We start from the raw sequence: 13,778 nt of genomic DNA, 5'->3' as shown, positions 1-13,778 counted from the left end.
GCTTTGCCATCAGAAACACCCTTCTACAAATGGTGGAATTAGTCATGGGAGGATCAGAAAGACTCCTTCAGGTCATACTTCAAACTTGCGCCGGTCCTGTCCACCTGATCAGTGCTTATGCTCCAACCCTGTACGCCACACCAGAAGTAAAAGACAAGTTCTATGACGTGCTTAGTGCTGCCATAGTGCAAATACCTGCTCATGAACAACTGTACATTTTGGGTGACTTCAATGCAAGAGTTGGAGCCGATCGTGACTCATGGCCTTCCTGCTTAGGCCACTTCGGTGTGGGAAAAATGAATGAAAATGGACAGCGTCTTCTTGAACTTTGCACGTACCACAATCTGTGCATCACAAATACATTTTTCCAAACCAAGCCACAGCACAGAGTGTCATGGAGACACCCACACTCGAAAAACTGGCATCAACTAGAGGTGGTCATCACTAGACGTGATAACCTCAAAAACGCCCTTCTGACGTACATCTATCATAGTGCCGACTGTGATACAGATCACTCGCTAGTTTGCTCCAAACTCAAGGTGAGACCCAAGAAGCTGTACCACTCTAAACCAACTGGAAGGCTCCGCATTGATGCCAGAAAGACAGAAAACTCAGAGAGAGCTGAAAAGTTCAGAGAGACCCTCGAGGAGAATCTGCGCAGCAGCCCCGGGGGGTGCCGATGTGACATCCAGATGGCAGCATCTGAGGGATACAATTTACAACACAGCCTTGTCGGTGTTTGGAAGAAGAGCTAGAAACACAAATGACTGGTTCGAAGCTAACTCCGATTAGATGATTCCAGCCATCGAAAAGAAGCGTGCTGCACTCCTGGAGTACAAACGCTCACGGAGCCAGAGTACCCTGCAAGCACTCAGAGCAGCCAGACAAACAGTACAGCAGACAGCCAGGCACTGTGCCAACAACTACTGGCTCGAGCTATGCAGCAGCATCCAGACCAGTGCTGACTCTGGTAATCTCAGAGGAATGTACGAGGGCATCAAGAAGGCATTAGGACCCACCTAGAACATGATGGCACCTCTGAAATCCAAATCTGGTGAAGTCATCACTGACAAAGCCAAACAGATGGAGCGCTGGGTCGAGCACTACTCTGAGCTGTACTCACGCGAGAACATTGTGGTTGATACAGCCCTCAATGCCGTCAAGCTCCTACCAGTAATGGACGAACTGGATCAGGAACCCACTGTGAACGAACTGAAGAAAGCCATCGACAGCATTGCAGTAGGAAAGGCCCCAGGTCAGGATGGTATACCACCAGAGGTAATCAAGTGTGCCACGGACACCCTCCTGGAACCCCTACATGAGCTACTGTGCCTGTGCTGGAGAGAGGGAGAGGTTCCACAGGATATGCGTGGTGCTAACATTGTAACCTTGTATAAGAACAAAGGAGACAGAAGTGACTGCAACAATTACTGTGGAATCTCCCTCCTAAGCATCACTGGTAAACTGTTCGCTTGCGTCATCCTCAGCAGACTCCAGAAGATTGCTGAGAGGGTGTATCCCTAATCACTGTGCGGATTCCGCGCAGAGAGATCTACCATTGACATGGTCTTCTCTCTGAGGCAGCTGCAGGAGAAATGCAGGGAGCAGAGGAAGCCACTCTATATTGCCTTCATCAACCTGACCAAGGCCTTCAACTTGGTCAGCAGGGATGGACTGTTCAAACTGCGCCACAAGATAGGCTGTCCACCACGGTTACTCAAGATGATCCAGTCTTTCCACAAATATATGAGAGGAACCATCCAATATGACAGCACATTATTGGATGTTTTCAGCATCAGGAGTGGTGTCAAACAAGGATGCGTCCTTGCTCCGACATTGTTCTGGATCTTCTTCGCACTCCTCCTGAAGCATGCCTTTGGATCTTCAACAGAGGGCATCTTTTTGCACACAAGATCTGATGGGAAACTGTTTAATCTTGCAAGGCTGAAAGCTAAGTCTAAGGTGCAGGAAGTCCTCATCAGAGATATGCTGTTCCCAGATGATGCTGCTGTAGTGTCACACACAGAAGACCAGCTTCAGAAACTGCTGGATCAGTTCTCCAAAGCATGAAAGGACTTCGGGCTTCCCATTAGCCTAAAGAAGACAAACGTACTTGGTCAGGACGTTGCTGAACCTCCATCAATCAGCACTGACAACTATATGTTAGAGGGCGTCCACGAGTTCGTTTACCTCGGGTCCACCATGACTGACACCCTATCATTGGAGACTGAGCTAAATAGGAGGATCGGAAAAGCAGCCACAACTCTGTCCAGACTCAGCAAGAGAGTGTGGAATAACATCAAGTTGTACACCCACACCAAGGCTACGTCTACACTAGCCAAAAACTTCGAAATGGCCATTTTGAAGTTTACTAATGAAGCGTTGAAATACATATTCAGTGCCTCATTAGCATGTGGGCGGCCGCGGCACTTCGAAATTGACGCGGCTCATCCAGACGGGGCTCCTTTTCGAAAGGACCCTGCCTACTTTGAAGTCCCCTTATTCCTATGAGCAGACAGGAATAAGGGGACTTCGAAGTAGCTGGGGTCCTTTCAAAAAGGAGCCTTGTCTGTACAAGCCGCGTGGCTGCGAGCTGCGTCAATTTCGAAGTGCCGCGGCCACCCGCATGCTAATGAGATGCTGAATATGTATTTCAGCGCTTCATTAGTAAACTTCGAAATGACCATTTGCATGGCAATTTCGAAGTTTTTGGCTAGTGTAGACACGGCCCAAAATGCAAGTCTACAGAGCCTGCATCCTCAGCACCCTCCGTTACGGCAGCGAGTCTTGGACCCTGTACGCCTGCCAGGAAAAGAGGCTGAACGTCTTCCACTTGCACTGCCTCAGGAGTATCCTTGGAATAGCATGGAAGGACAGAGTGTCCAACACCGCCGTTCTTGAGCAAGCTGGAATCCCAAACATGCATGCCCTCCTCAGGCAGCGGCAGCTCCGCTGGCTTGGCCATGTCCACAGGATGAATGATGGAAGGATTCCAAAAGACATCCTGTATGGCGAGGAAGCCTGTGGTAAAAGATCTTCCAGATGCCCCCAATTGCACTACAAAGATGTTTGCAAGAGGGACCTCAGGGAGGTAGACATCGAGCCAGACAGGTGGTAGGAGCTGGCAGACGATCATAGCAGATGGAGGCAGGAACTACACAAGGGCCTTCAGAAGGGTTAGATGAGGATCAGACAGCTAGCAGAGGAGAAGTGAGCCCACAGAAAGCACAGTAGGGACCTGCCAGACACCCATTACACATGCAACAGATGAAGCAAGGACTGTCACTCTTGTGTGGGCCTTCACAGTCACAGTTGACGCTGCAAATGATGATCCCAAATGGAACTACGAAGGGCGCGATCCATAGTCAACGTAGACTGAAGGATGCCACTACTACTGAACTCCTGCTAAACCTGCTGTTTTCAGTGAGAGCTGTGAGGGCTTGGAACTTGTTAAAATCAGGCTGTCTGGAGAGTAGAGGGTTCCTTTACTTCTGCACAGGATGCTGAATGAAAACCCAGGGACCACAAGAATAGCAGGGCTGTTGTGGTTTAATTATTCATTTTTAATTATTGGTCTCATGCTCAAAGGATATGGGGGGAGGGGAGGGGAGAGTATTAATAATCCAGCAGCCTAACCACATCTGGAATCACCCATAACACCTTCCCTTACTTGTCATGTTTGCCCAGGATCTGCTAGCCTCACCATTTGTGAAGAAAGGTGGGACTCAGAGTGATTGGACCAAATCGGGCTACTCATGTCAATAACTGATCACCAATGGGAGTAAAAGGGTCCCAAACCTGGCATACAGGTAAGTTTAAGACAAAACATGGAAGCCTGTGCATAACCAAGCCACAATGGAGGGGGAAACACTGGAATTTACTAGCTCTTGTTTCCTATCCCCTTAAAGTCAAACTCAGACTTTCAAAAGCCAGGTGTGTTGGCGCTACACTCTCCCTGCAGAAAGGATGAGGTGGCTGTTGTTTCTAAAAGTTTGGCCCCTTGTGTGGCTTTCTTCTGAAAGTGGGGTGGTAGAAATTAGAGCAAGAAGATGAGTGAGGCAACACCTTCTATTTGTCCAACTTCTGGTGGTGAGAGAGAAGCTTCCCAGCTCAGGCAGAGCTCTTCCTCGGGTCTGGAAAATGCTGCTCTTCTCCTTTTAATTTATAGAAGTGATTTTTTTTTCTGATTGCGAGCAGGCTGCCCTCAGGAGCCTCCCCTGGAAGAAATTCTAAACAGTATCCATGCAGTGTTTTGCTGTCACAAGCTGCGTCTACACGTGCACGCTACTTCGAAGTAGAGGCAGTAACTTCGAAATAGCGCCCGTCACGTCTACACGTGTTGGGCGCTATTTCGAAGTTGAAATCGACGTTAGGCGGCGAGACGTCGAAGTCGCTAACCCCATGAGGGGATGGGAATAGCGCCCTACTTCGACGTTCAACATCGAAGTAGGGACGTGTAGACGATCCGCGTCCCGCAACATCGAAATAGCGGGGTCCTCCATGGCGGCCATCAGCTGGGGGGTTGAGAGATACTCTCTCTCCAGCCCTTGCGGGGCTCTGTGGTCACCGTGGGCAGCAGCCCTTAGCCCAGGGCTTCTGGCTGCTGCTGCTGCAGCTGGGGGTCCGTGCTGCATATACAGGGTCTGCAACTAGTTGTTGGCTCTGTGTATCTTGCACTGTTTAATGAAAGCGTGTCTGGGAGGGGCCCTTTAAGGGAGCGACTTGCTGTTGAGTCCGCCCCGTGACCCTGTCTGCAGCTGTGCCTGGCTCCCTTATTTCGATGTGTGCTACTTTGGCGTGTAGACGTTCCCTCGCTGTGCCTATTTCGATGTTGGGCTGAGCAACGTCGAAGTTGAACATCGACGTTGCCAGCCCTGGAGGACGTGTAGACGTTATTCATCGAAATAGTCTATTTCGATGTCGCAACATCGAAATAAGCTATTTCGAAGTTGGGTGCACGTGTAGACGTAGCCACAAGGTTCCATTTCAGCAGCCATTGTACATGGAAAGGGGATTGTTGTGGTTTCAGTGCCCTCCCAAGCTTCTCTGCAGAACACACTCCTGGACTGAGGAATTGTTTGTGCCCATCTTCTGCAACTGTCTCATGAGGAAGGAGGTAATCACTGGTCATAGAAACTTTGGCTAAATAAGTCATTCGACCTTCCACAGGGTTCCGGCCTGATCTGGAGGGAAGTGGGAGCCCAGGTCAAACAGCGACAAGCTGTCCTACAACCTCAAATACACCATGAGCTGAAGCATGACGGTCACTGTGGCACTTGTCACCCTGCCATAAGGTTGTTTTTAAGTTAGCTCCAGCCTGTAACACACAGACCAACAACAGGGATAGAGCCTGGGACTTTCAGCACAAAGGGCCTGATCCACAGCCCATTTAGGCAACAGAAAGACTCCCATTGACTTCAGTGGGCTTTGGATCAGGCCCCAGAAACCAGGCCTCAACCACCTGAGCTCAAGTTGCCAAAGGAGTGTCCTTCCTTGCATCCGAGATCCTCAGTGGCTTTGCATGAGGACAAGAGGGGACAGTGACTGGTCCCTAAGGATGCAGTGGTCTCTACTGGGTATCTGGGCAAGCAGCTCTGAGCAGCCCTGTTACGAAGGCAGGCTAGTGGCAGATAGTCTGTTCTCCTCAGGAACATACATCACCCTGACAGTTTGCCCACTGCTTTTCTTCAGAACAAGCTTCACTTTCATAAGTTTTGAAGACAAATGCTGGTCATTTGATTTTGATAGATGTTAAGTTCTTAGGGTAGGGAAGACAGCATGATTTGTGTGCATAGAATGGCTCAGTGCTAACACAATCTGTAACAACTTCAAGGTAATATTATTAAATCAGGTAGGAAACAACTTAATGATTCCCCAAGCTTATTTTAAAATCTACTGTTGCTGAGAATTTTTGTTTGTTTGTTTTTAAGTCAGTGTTGTTGATGGTTTCTCTCTCTGGGGCCGCGTCTACACGTGCACGCTACTTCGAAGTAGCGGCGCCAACTTCGAAATAGCGCCCGTCACAGCTACACGTGTTGGGCGCTATTTCAAAGTTGAAATCGACGTTAGGTGGCAAGACGTCGAAGTCGCTAACCCCATGAGGGGATGGGAATAGCGCCCCACTTCGAAGTTGAACATCGAAGTAGGGCATGTGTAGACGATCCGCATCCCGCAACATCGAAATAGTGGGGCCCGCCATGGCGGCCATCAGCTGAGGGGTTGAGAGACGCTCTCTCTCCAGCCCCTGCGGGGCTCTATGGTCACCATGTGCAGCAGCCCTTAGCCCAGGGCTTCTGGCTGCTGCTGCTGCAGCTGGAGATCCACGCTGCATGCACAGGGTCTGCAACCAGTTGTCGGCTCTGTGGATCTTGTGTTGTTTAGTGCAACTGTGTCTGGGACGGGCCCTTTAAGGGAGCAGCTTGCTGTTGAGTCTGCCCTGTGACCCTGTCTGCAGCTGTTGCTGGCACCCTTATTTCGATGTGTGCTACTTTGGCGTGTAGACGTTCCCTCGCAGCGCCTATTTTGATGTGGTGCTGCCCAACGTCGAAGTTGAACGTTGACGTTGCCAGCCCTGGAGGACGTGTAGACGTTAGTCACCGAAATAGACTATTTCGATGTCACTACATCAAAATAAGCTATTTCGATGTAGCGTGCATGTGTAGACGTAGCCTGGGCTGCATTAACATGTGTTTTGAAATAATTTTTCACACACAGACGTCACCTCTACACTACAGCAATCCTTCAAAACAAGTTCTTTTGGAAGATCTCTTCTGAAAAAACTTCTTTTGAAAGAGCACACCCACACACAAAAAGGCGGATTGCAAAAACTGATCTGCTCTTTCGATAGAGACCATCTACACAGCCCCCGCTCTTTCAAAAGAATGTGCGAGGGATCGAAAAATCCAGCACCATGAGAAAAGGGCCCCCAGGGCATCTGCACATGGTTTTCCCAAAGGAATCTTTTGGAAAAAGGCTCTCTTTCTCATCTGGGAGAGGAAGAGGGCTGCCAGAAAATGTGCTGCGTTCTTTTGATTGCAGATAGAAAGAGGTACATTTTGCGTGTACATCTTTCGAAAGACTTGCTAGTGTAGATGTGGCCAGAGAGAGAAGAGGCCAATTAAAGTTTAAACTTATTTCAAAAGCGCCAACAAAGAAAGACACAGACACACACACAGGATAGATTTACTCTAGCCATTATAACATGCCTTGTCTCCTTTCATGTAGCATTTATGTTAGCTTCTTCATTTTCTTTGTAGCGTAACCATATAAGTCTTTTCAATGAGCTATAAAAATAAAGACCTAACCACCTATGGTAATTGAAGATCTTACCAATGTTGCCTCTAATCTTTTTTCCATCCATGTCCAGAATAAATTTTTTGTGTGCACCGAGACATGCATTAGAAACAACAAGCTATCTGTGGGCGCACTGCTAATCAGCTGCATGGCATTTGAATCTCTCCTGAGTGGCTGCACAAACACACAATTTACAGGGAACACTGGATCCTACCATACTTTTTGCAACAGCAGACATCTTAACTGTGATGTGCTTGCTATTTTTCAGTTTTGATAATCGCATTTTGACTAATTAAAAATTCTATATGTAGTTTCTAATTCCTGTTGTAGTGCACTGTTAAACTGCTCCTATGTTCTGCATCAGAGCTGGTTGCACTTTAGCAGTAAATGAAGAAATTATTCTCTGGATTGTAAATCACAGTGTTGCCAAATCTCACAATTTTATTATGAGTCATATGATATTTGTTATTTTCTCTTAAAGCCCCAGTTGCTGGAATGAAGAGACTGGATGAGAATTGCAGTGTGCTTGGCTGGGTGCTTGTTTTCAAGTAAGTTTCTCAGCTGGCAGAAGAGAGCTTGAAAATGTGAACCCAGTGCACTCTAAAGCTTCAGAAAACAGAAAGCAAATAAAAAGAATCCCACACATATTATAATTAAGCAAATCTCATGATTTTGGAGCCTGACTCATGTCATGATTTTGAATGCTTGGGTTTAACAATCTTGCAATCATTATTTAACATAGATGGTAGCTGAAAGGCTGTTTCCCTGCTCATCATTATCAAGATTACATTTTAAAAGAATATTATTGTCCCCTTTGCAAATTCCATTAAGCATTGAATAACATTTCTGGATTCCCAGAAACACAAGTTATAAAATGCTGGCCTTTTTTTCACTTGGCCTTTCATTTTTCCAGTGATTTTTACATACAATAAGACTGCTGCTAGACCATTCAGGTTAGTCAAATTCAGTGTAAAGAATGCCTTTGTGCCATAAACAGCAGGGATGAGCAAACTTTTTATGTCAGGCCCCATTTTTCATCCTTGCACTTAGCAGCCCCCACCCCACCTGTCTAGTGTAATCCAAACTGATGAAATTTTGGTTATGTTCATATGGAAAGAAATTCATAAAAGCAACCTTTCAGCACTTGTAGGAAAATAAGTAATTGGAGTGCAAAAACTTTATTAATCAGTATATAAATGTGAATACACATACTTAGGAACAGTAACATAGTTCAACATTTTTAATGAGATGAATGAGCCTGAGACCCAGCAGCTGATTATGAAAATTCATGCCCACCCCACTTTGAGCTCCCCTGATATATAGCGTCTGATGCATCAAGGTACTAATTGTTCTCAACTTCCTCTGACTACGGTAGCAGTTGAAGGTGCTCAGCATCCTCAGGATGAGCGGTGCTCAGCCACATGACTACATGTTGACAAAACATTCTGAGAACAGTGCATGCGTATCACAAAGCTGCTGTTGCCTGCAATTAAACTATCATGTCACCAACTTGTGTCATGACAGGATGAAATATCAACTGGTCTAATGATATTTTCATGTCCCATTCTTAACACAGTTCCTTATGGTACATGTCTGCGTCCCTCTGAAAGGCCTTGGAACAGCAATGCATCTATGAGATCCCTGGGCCCTTCATCATCAATATTGAAAGAAGTATTTGTAGTGTGTAATAATGTGACCCTTGTGAAATATTATTGTGTGTGCAATACGTGAATGATTGTTACTGAGGTGCTGATGATAATTGATAACATTTAATAATTATTATTTAGCACCTAAGGTGTACTAGTTGATTTATAGACAAGAGCCCATGTCTGGTAATTATCACTGTAGGGGTGACCTCTATGGCTTGTCACAGTGAGTAGATAAAGCCTACCGAACCTTTTTTTTCTTTTTCTTTTTTCTTTTGGGGGTGTGGAATTTTCAAAACTTTCCTCCATGTTGAATTATGGAAACATTTAATCTGTTTTCATAAATTAATTGATTTAACATAACAAAAATCTTTGGGGAAAAATCTCATCTGTATTTTGGCAACTGCAAGACGTAGAACTTGGAGCATTTGATGTACTATCCGTGCGAACAAGACGGTCAGTGCAGTTCCCAGGGTAAACCGTGTTACCAGGGAATGGTTTTCGAGTACGGGCTATTGTCTGGCACCATAGAACCAGCTAGCTAGTCACATGTCACCTCAGGTGATGTGGTGCTGACTCCCTGGGGAACTGAATGGCCCGGCGTGTGCACCTATCCTGTGCAGAGTGATTCACGAGCCGCTGCTACAGTCTGTGTCTTTAAATGTGTCAGCTCAGCCCCTTTGCCTTAGGTTGCTGCTGCCGTCTCGGATCTATCTCCCTCTACCTCCCCCACCGTGCTCACCGCGCCTGCGCCAGTGCCGCTGGAGCTAGGGCGCTCAGGAGTCCGCAGATCTTTTGTCTGAGGCTGGGCAGCGGCGGGGGCTGGCGCCGGATCGCTCCCGGCCCGCGAAGAAGCAGCCGCAGAACCCCTGCAGAGCATCGGACCGCGGACGCCGGGCCTCGCTGCGGGCGATTCTAGGGGTGACCCTACCACCGCTGGCTCCTGTATACAAATAAATGGGGGCAGAAAGGCAACTCTTAAGGTGGACTTGATCTTAAGTTGGAATTTAAGGTGGACTTGCTCTTAAAGTGGATTATTTTTTAAGGTGGAATTATTTTGTGGGGTTTTTTTTTGTTAAAGCGGACTTGGCTCTTGCATCAGTTGCTTTGGGGTGGGAAGGGCTGGGATGTCACCATGGGTAGAGGTGCTTAACACAAAGTCGGCAGGACAGCTCCCTCTTGTTATCAGTAGGCTGATAGCAGGAGATGGGAAAGGCCTGTTGTTAGGGAATAGACGTCTCCCCAGCCTCCCACAATGACTAAACCCCAACCCTTGTCCAGGAAAACGCAGCCCATGGAAGAAGAAGAGGTGGGAGTGAAGAGCCAGATGTTTAGCTGCCGAGACGTTGATAGAAGAGAGGCTTTACTTTTCCAACAAGTCTCCAGCTCCTGATTGTTCTTAAGGAGGGGTGGGGGGTTGTTTTCATTTGTCCTTTATTTTTTGTTTTTAACCTCTATCAAATATTATTTACTACCAACCCCCTCACACACACTGGAAATCCAAAAGGATAAAGACATGGAGACAGTGGGAAAGTTTGAGTTCAGCAGGAAAGATCTGATCGGACATGGAGCTTTCGCTGTTGTTTTCAAAGGGAGACACAAAGAGGTAAATAGGTTTTGCTCTTTTGTCTGTTTTTTTCCGCGATTTAAGTGGGGAGCGTTTACCCCTCTTTGTCTGTGGTTCTTATACTGTTGTCTCTTAGTCCCTTATTTGTTTATTACAAAGCTCCCGCGACACTCTTTTGTAGCTAGGTGCCATATAAGCACATATATATTATCTATCATATCTTTTTGAGGGACGAGCAAATGAGCAGAACTTTGAAAAAGTTTCAGAGGTGTGGCTGGCCAAAATAAATAAAGAGTTGAAAAGTCAGCAACATACGCAGCAGTGAACTGTCTCAGTGTTGGCTTGTGCTCTTGTGTCCCATAAGAACATGATAGATCAAAATAATCTGTTCCCAAAGATATGTTATGGCCCCGTTGAATTTCTAAAGTGTATTTGCGTGTTTAATTGTATGGTTTTTAGAAACAGGACTTGTGTGGGGTAGGGAAGGATCGGTTGCAGTTAAATAAGAGGATCCAATCCATCTGTGGATTTTTCATTATTAAATCTCAGGATAAGCCGTGGTTCCTGGAATCCATTTATTTGTTTGGGTTAAATAAGAGGATAATTGTAGTATGAAAAACATAAACCTTGGGCTTTTGTTTTTGGGGCTGACAAGTTTAGTTCAGCAAAGGGCAAGTCTGAACAAGTACAGTCATATATTGGGTTACCAAATCAGGGCCATAGCCAATGCTTTGTAACCCTTTTGTTGGACATAATTGTAATCTGGGAGAAACCCTTTTATCTTAGTGTAATTGAAATTTATCTTTTAAACTATACATACAAATTTAACTTTCAGAAACCTGAGCTGGAGGTAGCAGTAAAGTGTATTAACAAGAAAAACCTTGCAAAATCTCAAACTCTGTTGGGGAAGGAAATCAAAATACTTAAGGTAAAGGCAGAAACTACTCCTTTTCTCTCCGAATCCCTGTTGTGTTATTCCTAGTTTAGCATTTGTCTTGGTTTTTTTTTCTAGGAATTGAAACATGAAAATATCGTTGCCTTGTATGACTTCCAGGTAATAATACATCTGATTATTCTGGAGTATTTGAGGGTGGGGGAGGGAAGTTGGGTAAAAAGTGTAGATTTTAAAATGTTTTGAAAGATTTTCCACTTCAGTCAACTTTTATTAGGAAAAGTCTCCCGTTTTATGAGACAGGGAAGTGTACTAACATGTCAAAACAGATCACATATATTTAATTTGTGTTCCAGACCACAACACTCTGATATAAATGCTGAGGGTGTGTGTGTGTTTAAAAGTTACTTTGGTAGTGTCCTTAAATGTTGTGCAGTGAAATTTAATGTATGGTAAATAGTGACATCATAGACAAACAAAAATAGGAGATTACTTTTTGGCACACCTGCCTTTTTTCTGAATGTGCATACCCATTCCCGTGTGTATACAATAATTTAAACTTATACAGAATATAGAAAAGGCATAAAGTTGATTTTGTAGTCTGTTTTGTTCCCAGGTAGTGGACAGTTTCATTAAAATTTTCCATTTGTCCTTTTGTATTCAGCACATCTTATAAGTTACAGTACACTTATTTTTAGAAGGTTGCTACTTCCTGTAGAGTTACTTTTTTCCCTCTAAGGTCAGCTCTAAGGATTGCCCTCTCACAAGCAAGCCCTGATCTTATCCATTTTGAGATATTCTGTTAATAATAATAATAATAATAAACTCTACTAGGCAGCTGTTCCTTCTTACAGTTCTTTGGGACAAGTTTTATTGTACACGTGGATTTTTTGTTTGTTTTTAATGGCATTTCATTCTCAGTAGAATGGAACTCTTTTTGGTGTACATAGGCAGTTAGATCCTATCATGGGAGAAGTCAGAGTGTGCATTTCCAGCCTGAAGTCTCTTGCGTGGGAATGACAGCTTTAGCGGCTGTAATCAGGCCACGCAGCACCCGGGTTGCTGTTTTTGTTGCTTATCTGTAGTTCACTGCCCTGTGTAAGCGGCGTCACGTGGCCTCCAGGCCTCCTTGTTTGTTGACATTCCTCCTACTCTCCTCCATTGGTTCAGCCAGGCCTTTGCATCACCGTGCAGCGAGATCGCCATCTGGGTGGGAGAGGCTTCCAGCAGTTCCTTCTGGGAGTTGTAGTTAGCTTTCGTCTGTTGGTCTTAGAGATCTTTGGAGCAGAACTACATTACCCACCATGCATCTCTCTGCGGGGTAAAGGGGTGGATGCTGCATTGGAAGGTTATGTTGGGTCAGGTACTCAGGAAGGGAAGGGTTTAATGTTGCTTCTCAGAAAGGCAGAGGAGCATGGATTTTTCAGACCCTGCTTGTGGGGGGTGAGGGGTGGGAGTTGGGAATAAGATTTGTTCATGGCATCATGTCTTGCCCTAAGCGCGTCACTCTGCTGAAAACCCTGTTTCTTAAACCTGTTTACAGGATGTGGCGATGGTTGCGATAAGGAGCTGTGTGAGCTCTTTCTGTCTGCAAGGCTGTAGGCTTGGAGATGCAGAGATAATGAAACGAGGCAGATTTGGGGGTGGGGAAGAGGTTCCTCTGGGGAAGTGGCTTCACTGATTTCACACTTACGTGGTTCTTCATTTGAGCTCCTTGCCCCCACCCAGTTACTGGACTTGCCTCTAAATGGTCAATAACTTCTCCCTTTTGTGTCTGTTTTCATTTCCATAAACAGTTACATTGTAGGGTTAACATCTGTCAGTGTAATCAAAACTATTTTTGTTTAGCTGCTGCTTAGTCTAACTCCCTGCTGTGATGGAAGGAGGTGGGAATGGAGAGGGAGTTCTAAGGAAATGCCTTTGAAAGGAGACATTTTATAATTGTTTAGTTAACTGTTAATTAACTATCTCAGACAAGGTGCCCTGGCTTGGTAACAAGAGATAGACAGACATATATGGGTCTAACCATGCAACATAGTAAAACACTTGAAAGAAACAGTGGTAAGTTCCCAAATATGAGACTGTTTATGAGCTGGTCCTGTGGTAATGGTATAGGACTCAGTGTGAGGGAGTGTTGGTTGTGTTTTACCTCTGCCACAGACTTTCTGGGTGACCTTGGGCAAGTCATCTAATGTGTTTGCTTAGTTTGGTTAAACTAGGATCAGCTATATTGTAAGACTACATTAGTGGCAGTAAATCTCAACTCCTCTGATGGGAAGTGCTCTACACTAATCCAAAATTGTGTGTTTTGTGCATGCGCGCGTGCGCGCACGCGCACATACACACACGAGTTCCAAAATGCAACTCATGCCTGAGAGCA

The 13,778-nt window shown here is 45.5% G+C and overlaps 1 protein-coding gene across 3 annotated transcripts in view; it reads left to right on the top strand.

Moving 5' to 3' along the window:
* Positions 1-10,088: 10,088 nt before the first annotated feature.
* Positions 10,089-13,778, top strand: part of ULK1 (unc-51 like autophagy activating kinase 1) — a 135,078-nt gene continuing 131,388 nt past the window's right edge. For 2 of the 3 annotated variants that reach the window (XM_075012291.1, XM_075012290.1), the window contains exons 1-3: positions 10,089-10,545; positions 11,342-11,434; positions 11,519-11,560. In XM_075012291.1, the coding sequence (XP_074868392.1) occupies positions 10,456-10,545; positions 11,342-11,434; positions 11,519-11,560 (225 nt within the window). In that variant the 5' untranslated portion in view covers positions 10,089-10,455. Of the gene's footprint in view, positions 10,546-11,341; positions 11,435-11,518; positions 11,561-13,778 lie in introns of those variants that run through there. The other variant, XM_075012292.1, reaches the window with a different exon arrangement.

Source organism: Carettochelys insculpta, chromosome 18, assembly GCF_033958435.1.
Source record: "Carettochelys insculpta isolate YL-2023 chromosome 18, ASM3395843v1, whole genome shotgun sequence".
In the NCBI taxonomy this organism is placed as follows: domain Eukaryota; kingdom Metazoa; phylum Chordata; order Testudines; family Carettochelyidae; genus Carettochelys; species Carettochelys insculpta.
The sequence above is the reverse complement of the archived record's forward strand: the minus strand, read 5'-3'. Positions and strand labels throughout refer to the sequence as shown.